The sequence below is a fragment of the Macrotis lagotis genome, chromosome 1, assembly GCF_037893015.1.
Source record: "Macrotis lagotis isolate mMagLag1 chromosome 1, bilby.v1.9.chrom.fasta, whole genome shotgun sequence".
NCBI classification, from domain to species: Eukaryota; Metazoa; Chordata; class Mammalia; order Peramelemorphia; family Peramelidae; genus Macrotis; species Macrotis lagotis.
The window spans coordinates 44,829,365-44,850,737 of NC_133658.1; the positions used below are offsets into that span (position 1 = coordinate 44,829,365).

Here is a 21,373-nt window from a genome sequence, read left to right on the forward strand (position 1 = left end):
TATTGGGGGTGGCTAGGTGACACAGTGGATAGAGCACCGGCCCAGGAGTCAGGAGTACCTGAGTTCAAATGGGGCCTCAGACCTGTAATAATTTACCTAGCTGTGTGGCCTTGGGGCACTTAACCCCATTTACCTTGCAAAAAAACCTAAAAATAATAATAATAATATTAAAAAATGAATATTGGAAACTCTACATGTCGTGGAATAATTAAAAAACTAAATGCTTGTTCACTGATGACTGTGGAAATGTTTAACATAGTTACTTAAACATGTATAACCTGTATCAGATTACAGGCTTTCAAGGGGAGGGGAGAGGGAAAGGAGGGAAGGAGAAAAATATGGAACTGAAAATCTTCCCCAAAAATGAATATTGAAAACTATCTTTGCATGCCATTGGAATAATAGATTTAAAAATGCTTGGCAACTTGACTGTCCCTGCAAATTATCTTTTAAGATTGAGAAAAAAAGTATCCTTTGTTTTCAAAATACTATATTACATACCATGTTTTATACCTGGAAATACTTTTTTTTATTGATATTTATTTCTTGGTACTATATTCTTAGGAAGCCTTTTGCAACTACATGGAGCAGCCCTCCCCCTCCCCAGAAAGGATCTGCAACACATTACTTTTTGAATTCCCTATCTTCCCTATTCCCTATGTCCTATATCCCAACTAGGTTGTAAAGAGAATTAAGACCTGTTTACATCTCACATACTCTATATTCCTTGATACCTTCCTTGCATTATTTAGCTGGCAGACAATTATTTTATCACCATTTGTTGATGTCAAAAATGACAGTTTTCCATCTTCTTAACTTCCTCAAATTTACCAGTATTAAAAAAAAATGGGATAGGAGTACATTTATTTCTTAATGTCAGGAAAGGTCAGTTTCTGCTGAAACATTTTAAAAATATTGTTAAATGTGTTCTGGTACATAAGGGATAGAGTGAGGGTTTTGGATTACTGAACTTGGGTTCATATTCTGGACCTCAGTTTCATCTATAAAATGGAACTGGACTCTACAGCTTCTAAATTCTCTCCCAAATCTAAATGGTGTGAGAGGCAATGTGGGAAAATATTGGAATCAGAAGCATTTGAATCTGCCTCACTTAGTTGTGTGATCCTGGGCAATGCCAGTGACTCCTCTGGAAATGACCTCAAAGTCTTAGATCCTTTTGATCCATGAAAAAATATTAAGTGCTTATTATGTGCTGGGAAGTGCTTTAAGTATTGGAAATAACAAAGACAGCTCCTGTCCTCAGGTTATGTTCTAATAGGGTCAGGTAGCCCAAGATCCCATTTGAAGTTTTCTTGACAAAGATAGTGGAGTGGCTGGTCATTTCCCCAGCTCATTCTACAGATGAGGAAACTAAAGTAAACAGGGTCAAGTGACTTATCCAAGAACACACTAGTTTGAGGCCAGATTTGAACTTAAGTCCTCCTGAATTCAAAACTGAATCCCACTGTTCTACTTAGCAAGAGCCAATAGTAGCAAAAAGAATTTTCTAACTGGAAAAAACAAAGTGAGTTTAAGTTGTTTAATCTCTCTGACTTTTCCAGTTCCTTTTCTGTTAGATGAGAATAACAACTTCATAGGCTTATAAGGCTCAACTGAAATAATGTCAAGTAAAGTGCTCTTCAAAGCTTTAAGGTCTAAAATGAATAAACCATCTCTGCAGATTTTTTATACCCATTTTAGGTGGCCTATGTTGTAAATTACTTCCAAATCAATCCAATTGAAAAATTCAGGAATATATATATTTCCATTTACATCCTGGCTAGTAGTTAAGTGTATTCTTGGAGGGAGAGCAGCCTCAGAGAAATGGGATTTATGAAAGTTTCCATTTGTAGACATCTCCATTCCAACAGTGACTCCTTATATACCCAGCGGTTTATCTCACTACTAAGAATACTGCTAAAACAAATCTTATGTGATGGCCAAATGACAAGTGTTAACATGAAAGTGTTAGTATTTAGTATACAATCACATCTTTGAACAATAGCTAAAAAACCAAGAAATTCACTTACAGAGATAGAAAATACAATACAGTAGTATAAGGGTGACAAAAAAAAAATCTTTTAAGTGAAGTAGAAAAACTATTAGTCATTTTCTGGGGCGAAATCTGCACCGATCACCTTGTAACAATTTTAAAAACATTGAATGGGGTACAGTCTGCATCAAAGAAATTACACTCCATCCAGAAATAAGGTAATTATTTTTTATTGGTAAACGTTGACACCAGCATTAGAAATGTCAGTAGAAAAATAAAATTTCAGTTTTCTCTCATACAAAGATTTGATCTTATTGACTGTAGCAGTTGGTGAAATAATCTTAATACAAAAGGGTAAACTGATTTGAGTTACAACCAACATACACAGTGTGTGCACAAGGGTGAAGAGCCTTCTGAATGTGGACAGTTAATGGCACCAGTGCTTACATTCAACAAAACTGTTCCTTGGTGTTTTGTTCTTAATTAGGCTTTATAACATAAGATTATAACTTAAATACAGCAATTGTAAGATTTGACTGAAAAGTTTTTAAAAGCTTGAAGGATGAATAAATTTAAACATAAGAGAAAAATATAGAAGGTAGTAATTCAATGCATGAACAAAACTTATCTCACTGGCTCCACATTTCATAAAAGGTTGGACTTTTGGTGCTAAAAAAAAATAGTAGAAGGCTATACTGATGATCCCAGAATAAAGATGTTTTGACCCTATAACCTTCTTTACTCCAAAATTCATTTTTTTTTACATTTAGAAACATTTCCATGAAAACTTGTTTTCAACAATTAAGTGCCACATTAAGGACATGAAAGATCAGCTTTGGTGGTTTTTGAGGGGGAAAAAAATCCAAGGAAGAGGCACAACATTGGTTTTATCATCTTTTTGACATGGAATTAAACAGGGAATTATTATCTGTCCTTAGGAAATTCAGTTTCAGGGAGGAAATAAACAGTTCCAAAAACCACACAATAAAAGTGTTTAAGACAAACATCAGTTTCTTTACCTAAATAACTGCATATCTGATAATAGAATAAAATATACATGTTTCATGTTTATCTTTACATAAATAGTTGCTCCCTGAAAATTTAATTCAAGCTACACATATTTCACAGAAAATCTATACACAGAATTCATAAACCATTCAAAAAAGAGCATTATCATATATTGGGACCGACCACATGAACACTGAATATCTAGTAATCTGAGGACACATATGCTATATGCTGATAAAAGAGCAGCTGAACCAAAAAAAAAAAAAAAAAAATGGGAGCAGATGGAAAGTAGGAGGCCTTCCCAGATGCCTTATTCTTTGTGCTTTGGTTCAAACAACTAAATCCCAGAACTATAACAGTAATTACAGTAATATATACATATAATATGCACACACGCATATACATATATATGTATATATCTGCCTTTGGACAGAACTGTCATGGATGTATCCTATGGAACAGAATTAAAATGATGTCTAAACACCCTATTAGATGAGTCCAATATGCTCTAACACAGCTATGAGTATTTTTGCAAGTTCCCCGAAATGGACTAATGTATCCCACCAAAAAAGTTCTTTGAGAAAAAAAAGCCTAAACATTAAATATCTTTATGTTAAAGGAAGGCCCCAAGCATACTGGGTCAACTGCCTGAGGGAGGATTTACAAGAAGTCGTGGTCAAGTGTCCCACAGGATGAATGGCATAGATGGTCTGCAATCTATATCACTGGATGTAAAACCTACATCTTTTAACATCACAGATCCATTGAAGTATTAGAATAATGATAAAAATATTCTTTTTTAATGCCAATATCAGCAGTGTAGTAAGAAATAAGGTAGGCCCAATCTTAGGACAAAATGATTTTGAGAGTAATATAGTTGGAGTCTGTTCAACACAAAGTAGTCCTGATAGCTTTTTTTTGGCTTAAGGTCTATAGTCACCTCAACTTCTAAGGCCCAAACTAGTAATTGATTGATTATATGAAGAAAATCTGGGATTCAATCCTGATTCAAAACCTTCAATCCTGATTCAAAACCTTAAAGGCAACACTTCGGCTCAGTTTAAACATAAACAAACTTACATTATAACATAGATACTAACTATATTGGCATAGGAAATGAAAAAAATCACATTCAGAAGCTTGAGAACCTTTTCAGCTGAATATAAGAAAATGGCTACTATTCACCACTCACGTCCATCCCAAGGTTCACTGAAATTTTTCAAAGCTAGGGTCTAACAAGGTTCCTACCTGAATGGCATCTGTTACATGGCAACTTCTGTCTAAAACTGAGTAGAAAAGTTTCAACAATTTCCAGAAGGGCCCCACCACCACCAAAAATTATGTATATCTGAGACTTGGGGATGGTTCCTTAAATTAAATTTAAATATGCCACCTTGCTTTTCCCTTCAGTGAAGCTAAACAAAAGCCTAAGTGGTCTCTAAGACAATCATTCTCTCAGTGCAATACAGTAATTTTGGGGAAAGTTATGTGGGAAATTTTGCCTACTAAATAACATTGCCTACCACAAGATTTTGGTAATGGCTATAAATCGTGTTGGGGAATTTAAAATTGTGGAATTAGAACACTACTTGTTTTCACTTCTCCCAAGTACAGGGCATTTATGATTTGACTAAGTGTTCTGTTAGTGATAAATTAGGTTTTATTCTGTGTAGAATTCTTTCATGATTTTTCTGTATAGTTCTCTTAATAGATTAGTGTTATCTATCAGTATTAGAGGCATAACTATGTCTTTTTAAACAATGCCTATTACCATATATATATATTAGTGTGCAGTATTATTTGTAATAATAATAATAAAAAATGATAATAACACCCTAAATTTAAATTTTTTCATTTAAGGATCAAGATTTGGTTATGCAATTTAAATTATTCCAGAATCAAATTGAAAGAGTCTAAAATTAACTTCATTCTATGCTATGACAAATTAAGTAGTAAAGATCAACCTGGATATAATTTCAATAAATCCCATAATTAATCCTCTCACCTTTAATTAAGGTCACAGTTTTCAGGCCTATAGTGACTGAAAATGAATCTCAAATTTACATCTAATGAACAAACAATAATAAGGACAAAAACTTAGCTAAAATAACTCTAAGGTTTATTCCTGGCATAGTAAAACATAAGTTTTCTTGAAGGAATTCTGAGATCTTAATTTAAAGGGCAGAATGTGAGAAAAAGAAGAAAAATAAAGTAGAATTAACTTTAGGCACTTTCTGGAATAAAAGAGCTCTGATCTGACTGGTAATGTTTTTACATTAACAATCAAGAGCACACCAGCCTTATTTCAAACAGAACTTCTCCAAGTCAAGATCTCATAAGGAGCGGCTCATTTAGAATAAGATTCCTTGAGAGTAGACCTGGAGAAGAATCCCCTTTAATGACTAAAGTGCATTTGACTAGTCAAGCTAAAAAATTTTCAGTCAATAAAATCAAATAAATCCGACAGAATGAGAAGATGCAGATGACACATATAATCAGAAAAAAAGTCTGAATTAGCAAGCATATTTTGATAATACAAAACTGCATTTTCACATTAAAAAAATCTTAGAAGTTCTCTTTAGCTCATTATAAAGTGTTAAATAGAGGTCAAAATACTTAACTCATTTATTATCATCATTCAGTAGTTGTTACTTTTTTCCCTTTAAATAGTGGAACAAATTCTATTCCTATTGTCACATTTTCCATAGATTTCCCCTTCTACAATATTTCACCATATTTGTTCTCAGTTGTAATCCTCAAACAAAAACCTACTTGGCACATAACTGTCACAAAAATGTGACAAAATAAAAGTTGGAAAAACTAAATTCGATAAAGTCTAATCCCCTCAGACGTCAGCCTCTGAGCATAGATTTTTGTGTAAATCTTCTAAAAACATTCAATGCTTATAGGTCCTAGAGAATACTGGCACAAGAGATGACCAATCCAAACACACTGCTGGGTAGGTTGGTATTACAATAGAGCTCCAATGGTTGACATTTCTTCGAAGAGGAAAGCTGATGAACTCTAGGATTTTTTTAATTAAGAAATCCAAACATCACCAAAAAGGTCTTTGGCTCCTGGAGCTCCCTCCATCTTCAAATTTAAGAAAAGACCAAGACAACAGGCCTTCACACATTCAAGCTGTTTCCATTTGGAAAACTTTAAATAAATGACCACTTTTAGCACTGTCATTCCTTAATAAATATTCTGAAATCCTCTTTTTATGGTTTGTAAGCAGATGCTATAGAGTTGCTAAAATCCGTAAAAAGGAAACCACCACTACACAAAATGTCTGCCCAACACCTAGGGTGAGAGCTTCAAAAGGGATCATTTCTTTGCCAGCAGCTCGGTAAACTCCAGCAATGGCTGCACCTGTGTAAAAATGCAAGAATGAGGAAAAATAAAGGTTAATTCAAGAAGGGCAGACAGGATCTGAAATATTACTCTATAATTCAAATTTTAATTTTTTTGCATACAAAAGAGTAAATTTTGTAAAGATGCCTTTCTTTGCCATTCCTTCCCCTATCTGATCAGTCAGCAATGTTTTAATTACTAAGCACATGATTTCACTAACTTTAGATTTTTTTAGAAAGCTTCTTGAAACCAAATTTGGCTGTGATTTAAACATGGCTTCAAGTCAGAAGCATAGAACAGCTTAGCTCGTATTTCCATGCCTCTTAGGCAGAAGCCTAAAGAAGCCTAAAAAGTTTTATTGAAGATAGGGATTCTTTACTTTTTCAGGAAGGGTTTCTCTCCCCACCCACCTTTATTTTTCCATTAAATCCTTGCAATATCTTGAAGAATGCAAGAAAATCTCCACTCACATGGAGTTGTTGCAGACAACTTGACTTATGTAGATTTTCTTTTCTATCTCCCTTTTCTAATGGTCCCATTAAACACCAAGAGGAATGGGGTTCACATAGTTAGAATTGTCCTGGCCCCAATTTGTCCATTCATAAAATAGTTATGATTATCTACTATGTACAAGGCACTCTACAAATATAAATCATTGTTTCTGCTCACAAAGAACTTAGAATCCAATTGAAATAATGGTACAGTCTAAAAAAACAAACAAAAAAACCTGAAATAATGGTACAAACTCAAGAATCCATTCAGACAATTAGATGATTAAGTGCTAAGATGAATGGTACAGTTAATAAGTATTACAAGAAAATAGAAACTGAAAGTTCAATATGGGTTTAGTCATGAAAGGGGGTTTACATGTACTTGGAAGATGCTATACAGGAGAATCATATCAAGAAAGATATTAGCTAGATCAGATAACTCATTGTCAAGAGGACTGGGTAGGGAAGACAAGGAGGTAGAAAAATGTGGAACTCAAAATCTTACTAAAAATGAATGTTGAAAACTATACATATAATTGGGAAAAATTAAAAAAGTATTGGGCCAGCTTTTGGGGTGTCTTCCAATTCAAAGTCTTTGAGTCTCCAAATGAGGCTAGAAAAATAAGGTGGAAACAGATTCAAGCCTCTTGAATCTCTCACTGGAGACTTTTCTCCGCTGGGCAAGAGAGAATCAAACATTCATGATATGGAGGGGAGAAGACCAGCTGATCTAACATTAGTCTTCAGGGGTCTGGCATATGCATAACTACCACAAGAAACTTGTTCACTGTTTGAGGATTCATGAAAGAAAAAAGCACCCCACTCACTGTAAATGGCTAGGTTGTTGCTGGTGAAGGAGGGAAAAGACTGGCCAAGGCCTTGCTTTGCTTGGGAAATTAAATTTGTGCCATGACTCTGCATAATGGTACTTAGTCCTATTATCAGTCGTCTTGGATCCTAGATTTAGAACTGGAAGGCAAGGCCTCATTAAAAGGTGAGACAACTGTGGCCCATAGAGGTCCCAGGCCTCCAGGTCAAGACCTCCTTGTCAGAAACAGGATTCCCCCCAGGTCTTCCCAGCTCCCAGTCTGGCATTCTCACCCTTGTGGCTGTCAGACTGACTCACACATCCAAAGTACTTACCATTTCAACAGACTCTCATGTACATTATCTCACCCAATCCTCACAAAAATATTGTGAGAGAGTAAAATTAATACATCTATTTTTAGGACAAGGATATAGATACTCTGCCATGGTAAGTTGCCTGCCAAGGACACACAGCTTGAAAAGGAGAGATCTTAGACTTGGACCAGTGTCTTCTTGCACAAAAGTCAATAATCTTTCCATTTCAATAGGCTTCCTTTTAAAAGGAATATCCACAAATGGCAAGTTAAATTTAAAAGATGAATGTTCCTAATGAAATTATTTCCTAAGAAACACCCAAAACCAAAACCTCCACCACCCTCAGAAACAGAAATCTTTGAATTGGGTGGAGAGTAATAACTTTGTAATTAGCCTTCCATTCCTAAAATTTCTTTCAGCTACAGGACAATATGTAGAATTAATTTTTATTCAATGCACAGAGTACTCAACTGGTGGCCCAGTGGGTAGAGCACTGGACCTGGAGTCAGGAAGACTGGGGTTTCAATCTAGTTCCAGGCATTTCCTAGTTTGTGACCCTGAGCAACTAGTTTTTGCCTCGGTTTCTTCAACTGTAAACTGGGAATAATAGAACCTGTCTCTTGGGATTATGGTGAGGGTCAAGAGAAATATTCATTGTAAAAAGCACTTAGCTCTGCCTGGCACATGGCAGACATTATATACTTATTCCTTTTCCCATGCCAGAAGGCAAGTCAATACAGAAAAAGTAACTAACTGGAATAGAAAAAAGTGATGACTCCTATTAAAATATGTTGGGGGGAGGGGAGTTTCCCTTTCCAAAAGGCCTTTAAGAGTGAGGGAGAACTTTCAGAAAAAATTCATTGCAGTGAAGACAAAGGGAATCTCTTTAAATTTTATTCTTTTTACTAGTCCCACTAAAAGCAATTTTTTCTAAAATGATCCTTCAAGTTAGTTGATTAGACATATCAAATTTGTTCAACCAATATTTTTTAATATCTAACATACTTGTCAAGATTCCAGCAGTAATTGGTCCCACGATGCCCATCAACAGGATGCCTACAGACATGAACCTACCATATTTGTGATGCCTGAGGGTGAACAGTGCCAATAATCCAGCAGGGACGTGGAAGGAGAGAGAAGACACCAGTGCCCACAGGAACACACCATACCACATTTCTAGAGTGGAAAATTATAAGTCTGAAGTTGAGTTTCTCTCTATTATCACTGAAAAAAAATAGTCTTATAAAGCCCCAAATCCAAATTTGAAAATCATTTCAATGCAGCAGTGTTTGCATGCATCCACTAAGTATATAAAAGTCCTGCTTCACTTAATGAGGTGTCACCAGCTCAAACCTCGGAAAAGAGTCAACTCCAAATCTGGTTCCATTTGAGAAATATATCCACTTCCCAGAGTGAAGGGTCCAATGGAAGCCCCTCAATTCCAAATTCTGCACCACAGTGGGCCGGCCATGCAGGCTGTGTGAGGCAAAAACTAAGAAATCTGGATTCAGGGCTTCAAAAACAATTTGCCTTTTGAAAAATCAGAAATCTTTTTTTGGGTAAAATAATGCAGTTCGTTTTAAAATCCCTGTCCATAAATTCAATAAGCCTTGATTTTCCCAAACTTCATTAAGGATTGGTTCGTTTTCTCATCTCCCTGTTTCTTCTTGACACGCAGTAGAAACTTAATAAAAACAGTAGAAACTTAATAAACACATGTTTGTTTCCTTCCTATCTCAGCAAAGAGGTGAGGGAGGAACCATACAGTCCAAAGACCATACTGGTCTGGCATTGCCAAGGCAACCACAGGTGGAGACTCGAAATTCAATAAGCCTAGGAGTTTATTAAGGTGAATGAATTAAATGTTTGACCAAATATAGCCTGAGAATGATGTTATAAATATCCAAATGGCTCTTGGCAGAAAAAAAGGTTCCCCACTGCTATGATAGACAATCAATGCACATGTATGGAGCAACAACTAGGGGCCAGGTATGGTGATAAGAGCAATGTGGGTACAAAGACAGAAGAAGCAAGGTCTACCCTCAACAAAATCACATTCTAATAGGGAGGCAATACGTACAGAAATAAGCTTTCACAGAACAATCTCAAAATGAATTTCAAGTAGTTTGGGAAGTGGGACACTAGCATGAGGGGTGTTCTGGGGGGGTCTGGAACTACAGGACTGTCTTGATGTACTGGGTCTTAAAAGAATACAAAAGGTGTAGGTGAGGAAGTAGATAGAGTACAGTAATGGAGAGAAGGGAAAGAAGGAAGTCAGAGAGGAGGCCCTGGGGCTAGACATGGAGTGACCTAGGAAAGAAATAGCAAGGAAACCCACATTACAAGACCAAAGAATACCTAGAGGACAATGCCAAATAATATGCATTCGTTTTATTACATTTTTTAAAAAAGAAAATATAGGGGGAAAAAGAACTATTTACTCTTATTGTTGGCTTTGACTGTGATTTTGGCTTTTTTTATGTGTTTATGGCTTTGACAGTGTCCATGCAGCTGTTCAGAGAGCAGCCTGAGAGGACTAAGAGGTTCACTGATTTGCCCAGATTAGACAGCCAAAATGATGCCACAGTCGCCTTTCCATGCACCCCACACACCAGGTTGCCTCTCCTCTGGGAAGGAAAGATTGATTCAAGCCCCTCAAAGTCAGTGCCTTTCTGGCCAAGGCTGAAACAAAATGGTGGGAAGGAAGAACTACTTAATGTAAAATCAACTGATTAATAGCAATCAATCAATCAATATTTATTAAGTATCTACCTTGTACCAGACAATATACTTAGTAAGTAATGGGAGTCAAGGAGCTCACAGTCTAATGGAGGAGAAAATATGTGGCAAATAGTTACAAAGCAAGTAATACACTGTATATAGAGGAAATAATTAATAGAGGCAAGGGATCAGAATCAAGAGGAGTTGAGAAAAGGTTCCTGTAAAAAGTGAGATTTTAGTTGAGATACAAGGGGTGTGAGAAGGTAAAGCATTCCAGACCTGGACAATTGTCAAGAGAAAATGCCTGCAGCCAAGAGAGGGTTTGACCTATAGAAGAGGCAGGAAGCCAGGCTCACTGGATCAAAGATGTAAGGGGGAGGAAGGTGGGGAAGAAGTCTGGAGGGATACAAGGAGGGTTATATAAAGCATGGAATGTCAAAAAGGACATTTTGCATTTGATCCTATGTGCGGGGGGGGGGTAGTGTATATGAGACATGATCACTTCAGGAAGATCACTTTGGTGGCTGAATGGAGACTGGGTCGAAGCTGGGCAACCTGAGGCAGACCCACCCACCTCCAAGATTTTGCATTAATCCAGGTGTTCAGTGGAGAGGGCCTGTGGCAATGGATGGCAGGGGATGGCAGCATCAGAGGAGAGGAAGGGTCATACAGGAGAGATGGTGCAAAAGTGAAAGACAAGCCTTGGAAAGAGACTGGTGGAAATCAGACTGACCCCTAGGTTTTGAGCCTGAGGGACTGAGAGGATAATGTAATAGGGAAGGGAAGTTTAATGTCATTAAAATATTTGTCCTATACTTAAACCAATTTTACTAGAATTAGATTCATATATATATATATATATATATATATATATACATACACACATATATATCAAAGATTATAAATTTATTTTTAATCAGGAAGCCACTGTACCTTCTCAAAGAAGTTGAATTTTATCCAGTCATTAAAATAAAACTGTGATTTATATTTATTAAGAGGTCTTATAACAAGAAATAGTCATAGAACATAATTATTACCTTCTTCCTCACTAGACACCTGGAAGAAAAATCCACTAAAAAGTACTATAATAGAGATGGCTAGGTTGCGCAGTGAATAGAGCACTGGCCCTGGAGTCAGGAGGACCTGAGTTCAGATCCACCTCAGACACTTACAAAAAACCTAAAAAAAAAAGTACTATAACATCACTTCTGATTAGAATTTCAAATCCTGCCAACAATCCTCCATATTATTAATATGATTGAATCATAATTGGAGAAAAGTGAAGAAAATTAAGGATTTGTAAGGTTAAAAGTAATCATATCTAGACTGTTTCTAGCTCTAAACTCAGACAAGAAAAATTACATCTAAAAGTACTTCCTCTCTAAGTCACAATCATTAAAAAAAATTTTAAGGTAGAGTCTGGGGTAGTTTTGAGGTTTTTTTGGAGGCATTTATACCTTAAAATAAAAGGACTTGAGACTTAAAATTAAATTCAATACAACTAGAAAAAAAGATTTTATTTTGAAATAAAAGACTCACAGTGTGGTGTGTGTATATATATATATATATATATATATATATTTATATTTATAGAACTATTATGGGGTTCTTAATGACAAAAAATAAACCCCATTTCATAAGGCACTTTGTAAAACTAAGCAATTTCCCTTCAATCTACTGTACATTAACTTGCCATTTATTTTAGAGCTCTTTATTGATTGCTACATAATTCAAATCCTGTCAGGATCATTCTCCATCCTCTTGCCTTCTTTGCTTCAGTCTCCAAGGATAAGGTGGCTCCTCCCTTTCCCAATGAAAATTTCTGTCTTGTGTCCTTGATCCAAAGAGTTTATAATGTTCCAGGAATTCTGTACACATTTGAATTACTATATATATGAACATGTTGTTTCCCCTCTCCGATCATAGAATGTATGGTCTTCAAGGTCAGGGGCTGCTTTGTTTTGCCTTGTATCCTCAGCCCCTAGCTGAGGATTTATAGTAGAAGCTAAATATATGCTCGCTGAATAAAATAAGATTTAGTACTAAGAGTTTTGTGTGAAAAAGCACTATTAGGAATGATTTTTCCACCAAATTTTAACTAAAGAAAAGTAGGGTGGTATGATATGCTATTGGAAGGAATATTCATATTTTAAAAAAACAGGTATAATGAAGTCTTTTTTTTAAAGACAGTCAATTCCTAACTTGGTGATCTCAGATTTGTCCCTTATTCTTCTCTCTTCCTACTCAAACCTAATCAGTTCCCAACTCTTAGCTATACTAACTCTATAACACTTTTGTAACCCACAGCTACCAAGCTAGGTCAACTACTCATCACTATCTTCTTTACTGGTCTCCAGGTACTTTATTGCTCTTTCTGCCATCTCTAATCATCTGTGTGGGGACACAGATGACCACTATTCCTGAGGAACAGGTCTGCCCATGTAACATTCCATGATTCCCTGTTGCTTAGAGAACAAAGTACAAAGCTTTGGTTTGGCATTTCAGATCCTTCATGAAAGGCACCCACCCACCCAGCCTCACTTCATATTACTGCCCTTTGGGAACTCTTTTTTGAACACAAGTCAAATTGACCCAATAGTCATTCTCCAACTGGATGTCCTAGCTGTCACCTCTAAACAGAGTCTCTGAATAAATATGAATTGAATGATTCAGATGGATTTGGAGTCAGAAGTAAATCCAAACATTCAACATCTGACACTTACTATGTGGGTGATTTAGGCCAAAACATTTCACCAGGTTCACCTCAGCTCCTTCAACCATTAGATAAAGCTGGGGTTTAATAGTTTCTTTTTTCCCCCTCAAGGCAATGGGGTTAAGTGGCTTGCCCAAGGCCACACAGTTAGGTGTCTGAGGCCTGATTTGAACCCAGGTACTCCTGACTCCAGGGCCGGTGCTCTACCCACTGCGCCACCTAGCTGCCCTGGCTTAATAGTTTCTAAGGACCCTTCTAGCCCAAAATCTACCATTCAAAAATTATCCAGAGTAGAACCTTCTCTATAAAAGAAAAAAAGAAAGAAATTTAGTCAAAACACATACAGTACATGTATAACTATACAATCTTTACCCTGTTGAAATTCTTCTGATCCCTCACAAAAGGAACCTTCTCTTGTTCCCATCCCCTCACCCTGGAAGAAATTTTTTCCTACCTTAAACTTCACATTTCTTTCTTATTCAATTCAATAAGCATTTGTTAAATATCTAACATGTATAAGGGACACAAAAGTAAAAATTAAATATTCTCTGCCTCCAAGAAGCTCACTTTCTAAGGCACCACACAAAGCAATACATATCAAATCTAGGACAGTAAGAGCTAAAAGGAATCAAACAGGTATTTGCACTCTTTTTTAAAGATTTTTCAAGGCAATGGGGTTAAGTGGCTTGCCCAAGGCCACACAGATAGGTAATTATTAAGTGTCTGAAGCCGGTACTCCTGACTCCACGGCTGGTGCTCCATCCACTGCGCCACCTAGCCGCCCCAGGTATTTGCACTCTTGAGCTGTATTTTGCTTTCTTATTTATCTCATGTGAACTGGTTTCTCACTGCCCTATCATACCAAATTCCTGTTGTTTTCCCTGCTTCTCTACTATACTTCTTACTCTCTATTTCAAATACTCTGAACTTCTATACTCTATTCCTAATTTGCTCCAAACACAACATCTCCAGCTCTCTAGATGTGGTAGCCTCATTCATTGAGAAAATAGAGCTCCAGAGGCGGCTAGGTGGCGCAGTGGATAAAGCACCGGCCCTGGAGTCAGGAGTACCTGGGTTCAAATCCTGTCTCAGACACTTAATAATTACCTAGCCCCGTGGCCTTGGGCAAGCCACTTAACTCCATTTGCCTTGCAAAAAAAAAAAAAAACACCTAAAAAAAAAAAGAAAAAGAAAATAGAGCTCCATGCTGAGTTCTCCCTATCCTTAATTCCACTCCTTAAATCCCCTCAACATCATCCTCCAATCTCTCCTCCTTTGCCTCTGATTCCTAGCAAGTTTGATCTCTCTATCCTTGTCTTTGAGCCCAATTCTCTGCCATCACTGCCCATCCAGTTACCATCTACCATCTTTCTCTCTCTCTCTCTCTCTCTCTCTCTCTCTCCCTCCTGTCTCTCAACAAGGATCCTTTCTGGCTTCTTAGATAGATAGATAGATAGATAGATAGATAGATAGATAGATAGATAGATAGATGATAGAGATATAAATATCCAACCCTTAACTTAAAAAACAAAGAAAAACCCTTCATTTGACCTTGTCATTCCATTAAGTTACACTTCTTCCATACCCAACTCCTATTTGCTCATCTGCCTTTCAATCACTTCTCAATGTCTTGAAATCTGGCTTCTAACAATTCTCTCCTCCCTTCTCCAACTGAAACAGTTCTCTCAAAGTTTACAATGTTTTCCTAATCACTAATTCCAACGGTCTTTTCTCAATCCTTATGCTTCTGGACTTCTTCCCTCCCCAGAATACTGTCTCCTTAACATTGCTAACCTTGGGCTTTCCTCCTACTTGTTTCTCAATTTCCTTTGCTGGACCATCATCCAAGTCCACTCTCCTAATGTTGGGGTAGGTTCCAGTGCTCTGCCTTGAACCTTTACTTCTCTCTCTACACACTCATTGAGCTCATTAGCCCCCATGGATTCAGCTATCACCTCCTCCCAGAGGACTCTAAATCTACATATTCAGCAACCACCTCTCCCCACCCCATAACAGTTCCAAATTAGCAAATGGCTGCTAGATAGCAAAACTAAGCCCATTTGCCAACTTTGTCCTTATATGTGTGGTACACACCATCATTCTTCACCATCAGTTCCAAGTCTTGTCAACTCCATTTCCAAAATATGCCTCACGTGTGTCCTCTCTACTCCCAGGACACAACACCCAGATTCAAGTCATCTTTCCCTCTTGCCTGGATATTACAATAAGCTTCTTACAAACACCTTTCTTTGACACTTAAAGTCATTCCATTTCTGTCTCCCAATGTTCTTTCCAGATTAATATCACATTACTCACTTCGTAAACTTTTTATTAAAGTCTAATTTGCCTACTTGAGGCTCTCCCTATAGGCTGTTCCAGGCTGTCCAGTCTCTAGGTCCAGGGATCATTTCCTTCCTCAATTAGCTCAAGGGTTGCTTCCTCCAAAAGGTCTTTCGGAGTTGTTACCTTTCCATAACTACAAATTTATTTCTTTATCTCTTTTGTATTACTTATCAGTAGAAGTGGATATATAATGGAATGGTTTTCATATGTCTGATATCAACAACATTAGGGGGCTTGCAGAATTGGATTTGAAAGCAATAGGAATTCTAAGAAATCTAAATCTTGGACAGTAAGAGCTAAAAGGAATCAAACAGGTATTTGCACTCTTGAGCTGTATTTTGCTTTCTTCTTTATCTCATATGAACTAGTTTCTCACTGCCCTATCATTTCCAGTCCAATGGACAATCATTACAACAATGGGGTAACTGGAAACAGAAGGTAGGGGGATTTGGAGAGGACTCAGTGTATACATGAGGAAGTAATGGGGGGAGGGAGAGAGAAGTATTCAAGTGTGTACCAGATACCATGCCAAGTGACTTTCTTTTAACACGCAAATATTATCTCCTTTGATCTTATAAAATAAGTCTATAAAAGTGAAGCCAGGTGATAAGAAGTTTTACATGATAAAAGATATTTGTACTTTACAATTTAAAAAATAAATCCTCTGATACAACAAGGACCTCTTGAAGGCAGTTGGTACATTTTACATTTGTCTTTCTCTCTCCAACACACAGCAGCTGTGCTTGGAACAGAGTAGACACTTAATAAAGGCATATTGGGGGCTGAGTGATGCTAATGCAACTAAGAATTCTTGAACAGAGAGTAACACGGTCTGGCCTGGACTTCATTAATTTATTTTGGAGCCATGTGGAAAAAGGGACTGGAGAAGTGAGACTTTAAGCAAGAAGCATTTTCAATACTGCAGGGAGTCACCCTGGAAGGGAGATATCAGGATAGACGTCATAGAGGCAGAATCAACAAGACTGTTTGGGTCAAATGATGGATGAGAAGAAAGAGAGAAAGATTTTAGGGGGCTCCAAAGATGAAATGACAGGCCAGTTTGATGGGAAATATAACATTTTATTTGGGAACATGCTGAGTCTGAGATGCCTCTGAGACATGAAGTTGGAAAGTCCAGGAGCCAGATCAGTGGAAAGGACAAGAGCTCAGGAGATGAATGAAAGCTGGACATGTAGATACTCAATAAAGAAAACTAAGAATGAGTCAAAACCAGGACAAAGTGTCAGGAGAAGAACCCGAAGAGATTAGTCATTATCAAAGAGAATATAGAGAAGAGGGTCAGACTGTGTGTGATCAACACTAGGGATACAAAGGCAACAAAACAACCCTGCTTCCAAGGGTCTCTCAGAGTCTAATGGGAGAGGACAAGAGGCGAACAAACAAGTTCAGGAAGGGGGAAGATTCAAAAGAAGAGACTAAGATTAAGGAGGACTAGGAAAGGAGGGCCTTTGGGTGAGACATGAAGAAAGTAAGGGAAGCTGGGGGCGGAAATGAGGAGGAGGAGCATTCGAGACATGAGGGACACCCAGCAAAATTGCTGCAGATAGGAAATGAGTGGCATGTTAAAAGAACAGCAAAGAGGTCAGCGTCGCTAGATCAAAGAGTCCATAGAGGGGAGTAAGGGGTAAGAAAACAAAAAAGGGAGGAAGGGGTTAGGCTGTAAAGGGATTTTGTATTTGATCCAGGAGGTCATAGCCACTGAGATTACTTAATTGGGGGGGAGGGGGGGCGTGTGAGAGTGTATGTGTGTGTGTGAGGTGATCAGAACTATGCTTGAGGAAAATCAATTTTATAGCTGAGTGAGGGGATAAACTGGAGTGGGAAGAACTGTTGAGAAAGCTAGTGCAATAATGCAGGTGCCATGTGATGAGGGCCTGGACAAAGGTGGTGAAGAATCAGGGGAAGAGTGTACAGGCCAGGGTCTGGAGGTAGATGCTGCCACTACACCTTCATCAAGACACCTCCCACTATCCACAGTACGTTCACACCTTTTCATCCCTCCTTGTGGGGGGGAGGTTTATCCCCCACTCTTTCATCTAAGAACCTTGCCTCAGTCTACAGAAAAAATGCAGGCCAATCTCTATGAACTTGCTCATCTCCAATCACTCAGATGCCTTCTAACGCTCCCTCCTCTTTGTCTCACATGAAGTGGCCTTACTCCTGACCAAAGGAAACCCCTCTATTATGTCAAACAATCCCATTCCATCCTGTCTCAACTGACTGCCCCCTCTGATATCCCCACTCTTTCATTTATTTTGAATTGATCTCCCTGTGTAACATGCTCATGTCTCCCCTATACTGAAAAAACCCTCCCCTAATGCTACTATCATCCTATTTCTCTTCTAACTTTTGTAGCTAAATTCATGAAAGGGCAGTCCACACTAGGGGCCTCTACTTCCTTCTCTTCTCTCACTCTCTTTGTACACTCCCTTACAATGGGGCTTCCTTCTTGATCAATCCACTAGCACTACTTGCTCTAAAGTTATTAATGATCTCTAAGTTGCCTTTGCTCCATCCTCCTTCCCTGAAACCTCTCTGCAGACTTTGACAAAGTGGATCACTCTCTTCTCCTGGACTCTCTATAGTTCTTTTGTTAACACCTCTATCTCCTGATTCTACCTCCTCTGAAGGATCCTTTCCAGATGACACCCTTTAATTGTAGATATCCATCAGGGTTCTGTCCCAAACTGTCTTCTCTTCTCCCACTATACTAAACTTGGTGGTTTCAGGTTCCTATAGATTTAATTACTCTCTTTATGTTAATGACTCTCAAATCTACCTACCCTGCCCCAAACCCTGTTGTCCTGCAACCAACTACCTGGGAGGTAGATGCTATTATTATAGCCATTTTACAGATGAGGAAATTGAGGTAGACAATGGTTAAGTGACCCATCCTTGATCACAGTTAATAAGTTTGATTTGTACTCATGTCTTGTTGACTCCAGGCCAGGCACTCACTCAATCCACTGCACACCTTTGGCTGTGCTAATAGATTGTCCCAGAAAGGAGTGAGCTCCCCCTCACTGAAGGTCTTAACTGAGGCTATGTGAACACTTGTGTGGTTAGTAGCTCAGTGTGAATCCTATCAGGTAGGGGACTGACTACAAGGCCACTGAATGCCCTTTCCAAGACAAAATGTGAATATTCTATGAAACCATAAAATGTCATTCCATATAAACTCAAAGGGCGGTACTGGGTGAGAGGAAGGAATCACACTTGTTTTTTTAAAAAAGTAAGTATAAAGCGAGTTAAGCTAAAGACCAGGAGCCAAATATAAATGCAAGTAGCAAAAAAATCAATTTGTAATTTCCTGAGTGATATAATTCAGGATGAAAGCTTTCCATGCTGAGTAGACAGTAAAACCTAACTTAACTTTTTAATGGGGCCAAAATGAGAAGTCTGTGAGATTCAGGAAACTTGATATAATCTACACTGAAGTCAATTTTGGAATTTCAACCAAGATCAAATTTTAAAGGCTATCACTACACTTACTGTAGTTACAACCACCCAAAATCCAATAGAATGACTTGGTAGAAATAGTTTTTAAGGCAGAAAGCACACGGAAGAAAACCCTCTGATTCTACTTTTCAGTACCAAAAGCAGACCGGGACAATCACTGCTTCTTTAGCAGGTTCGGTGATTGCCTGGGTTGGGGGAAGCTTCTCATGGAAAAATCTAAACAAAGAAGAGTTGCTTGGAGAATCATTTAAATACCTGTATAAGGTCACTCAGCCAGGATGGTATCAGAGGCAGGTCTTGAACCAAGAACTCCTTGCTACTCCCCCCCACCATAAAGACCTGTTTTCTTTCCACTACACCACGGGTGGACTTAGGTGAATTTAGAAGTTTACCCGTGGGGCGGCTAGGTGGCACAGCGGATAAAGCACCGGCCTTGGAATCAGGAGGACCTGGGTTCAAATCCGGCCTCAGACACTTCATAATGACCTAGCTGTGTGGGCTTGGGCAAGCCACTTAACCCCGTTGCCTTGCAAAAATTCTAAAAAAAAGTTTACACGTGTTCAAGTCATGCTACGTCCAATTCATATTTAGAATGTCGTGTCAAACCTATTAACGATTTTATTAGATTGCTTCCTCTGATCGTTGTGCCTTCCTAAGACACAGCTGGAGCAGAGGATCCGTCCTGAACGCCTTTCCTTTCCTCAGCTCCCCAGCTCGAGTGGGGGCTCCTGGAAGTGTTGTTGCCATCGGCGCCTCGATTCTCTAGATACACATGCAAGTCTTAATTCGTCTCTTTCCAGAGCCTGGGAGCGGGCGCCGTGTGGTCACTTTTGGGGAACTACGGAATCCGGTGGGAAGGCGTGGCAGGCGTTGGGTCGGGGAACATCAGGGCCCCCGGGGGCTCGCACGCCCCGTACAGGGGGGTGACCAATGCCCGTCCCAGCCACGGCCCCCCGGGGCTCCCCGCCCCCGCCCCTCTCGGCGGACACAAAACTGAGAATGCAGACATTCGGGGTCCGGCCCGGCGCCCCAAGCTCCGCTTTCCGTTCTGTTTACAAAGCGGGCACGACCCCGACACGGGGGCTCCTCTCCCCGGAGGGCTACGGCCGCGCGCCCCTCCACGCCTGCCCCCGGGCCGCGCGCCCCGCCCGAGCTCTCCGGCTCCGGGGGGGGGGGTCTCCCCCCGCCCCCAAAATGACGCGAAGGGTCACCCTCGGGGGCGTCCCGGCGGGTCAAAGGTCATCCGGGCGGGGAGCGCCCGGGGCGGGGGCGGGGCCGGCCGCCGTCACGTGAGCGGGGTCGGGGAGGGGAGCCCGCGCAGGCGCAGCGCGGCCGGTACCTGGAAAGGAGCAGAGGGAGGTGGAGTTGGGGCACAGCGTCCCGTTGCCCACCCGCGGCACCAGCTTCAGGCTCAGGATCTGCTGCAGGAGCCCGGCCGAGCCCCCGCTCCCGCCGCTCCCCTCGCTCTCCATCCCGCAGCCATTCACCTGCACGAGAGGACGGCGAGAAGAGGGGAGGGGGCCGCCTCCGCCTCCGCCTTCGCCGCCGCCGCCGCCGCCTCCGCGTCACCCACGCCCCTCCCCACCCCGGGCCGGCCCTCTTCCTCCCTCCGCCAACTGGCGTCGTTAAGCGGCGGCTCTCCACCAATGGCCACACGCTCCGGGCGGAATCGGGGCGTGGCGTCTGGTCGCCCCGCCTCTGACGCAGGAAGCCCCGCCCCCGGCAGCAGAGCCCAGCCCATACCTGCGGGGTGCCCTAGCCCTGCAAGCGCCCCTGCTCCGCCGCGCCCTCTACAGAGCAGAACGGGAACTGCACGCCCCGGCGCGGGGCCGGGGCTCCTCCGGCCCGTCCCAAAAGTCCGAGTGTGCTTTTAGGCTTCGCTGTATTGTGGGTCACCTTGGATGTTTTCTCGTGAGCCCCTTTGTCATTCACATTGGAAGCCGGCTGCCCATCCTCCTGGGTGCTTTTCTGGCTATCCAGTCACTGCCAGGGGAGGGGCCACTGGAAACCTAAACAACCTCCCGTGGGGCCGGCAGCCTGCCTGGGAAGGCACAGAAAGACATCCCTGGGGATAAACCACAAGGTCTTCTGATTTTCCGAAACAAAACAGGAAAGCTGAGGAGCGTTTACCATGGTCAGGTGGACGTG

The 21,373-nt window shown here is 40.1% G+C and overlaps 1 protein-coding gene and 1 long non-coding RNA gene across 5 annotated transcripts in view; one reads left to right on the plus strand and one right to left on the minus strand.

The window, feature by feature from the left end:
• Positions 1-21,373, plus strand: part of LOC141497099 (uncharacterized) — an 85,013-nt gene that overhangs the window by 23,320 nt on the left and 40,320 nt on the right. The window lies entirely within an intron of this gene.
• TMEM170A (transmembrane protein 170A) lies at positions 633-20,781 on the minus strand. 3 transcript variants are annotated; one of them, XM_074199663.1, is made up of 3 exons: positions 20,565-20,703; positions 9,043-9,144; positions 633-6,373 (listed from the first exon to the last, which is right to left on the minus strand). In XM_074199663.1, the coding sequence occupies exons 1-3, from the start codon at positions 20,695-20,697 to the stop codon at positions 6,243-6,245; spliced, it is 366 nt and encodes a 121-aa protein (XP_074055764.1). In that variant the 5' UTR covers positions 20,698-20,703; the 3' UTR covers positions 633-6,242. The 3 variants fall into 3 exon arrangements, with proteins under 3 accessions (XP_074055764.1, XP_074055773.1, XP_074055761.1); XM_074199672.1 differs by lacking the exon at positions 20,565-20,703 and adding an exon at positions 20,713-20,781 and having other exon boundaries at positions 634-6,373; positions 8,974-9,144; XM_074199660.1 differs by having other exon boundaries at positions 634-6,373; positions 8,974-9,144.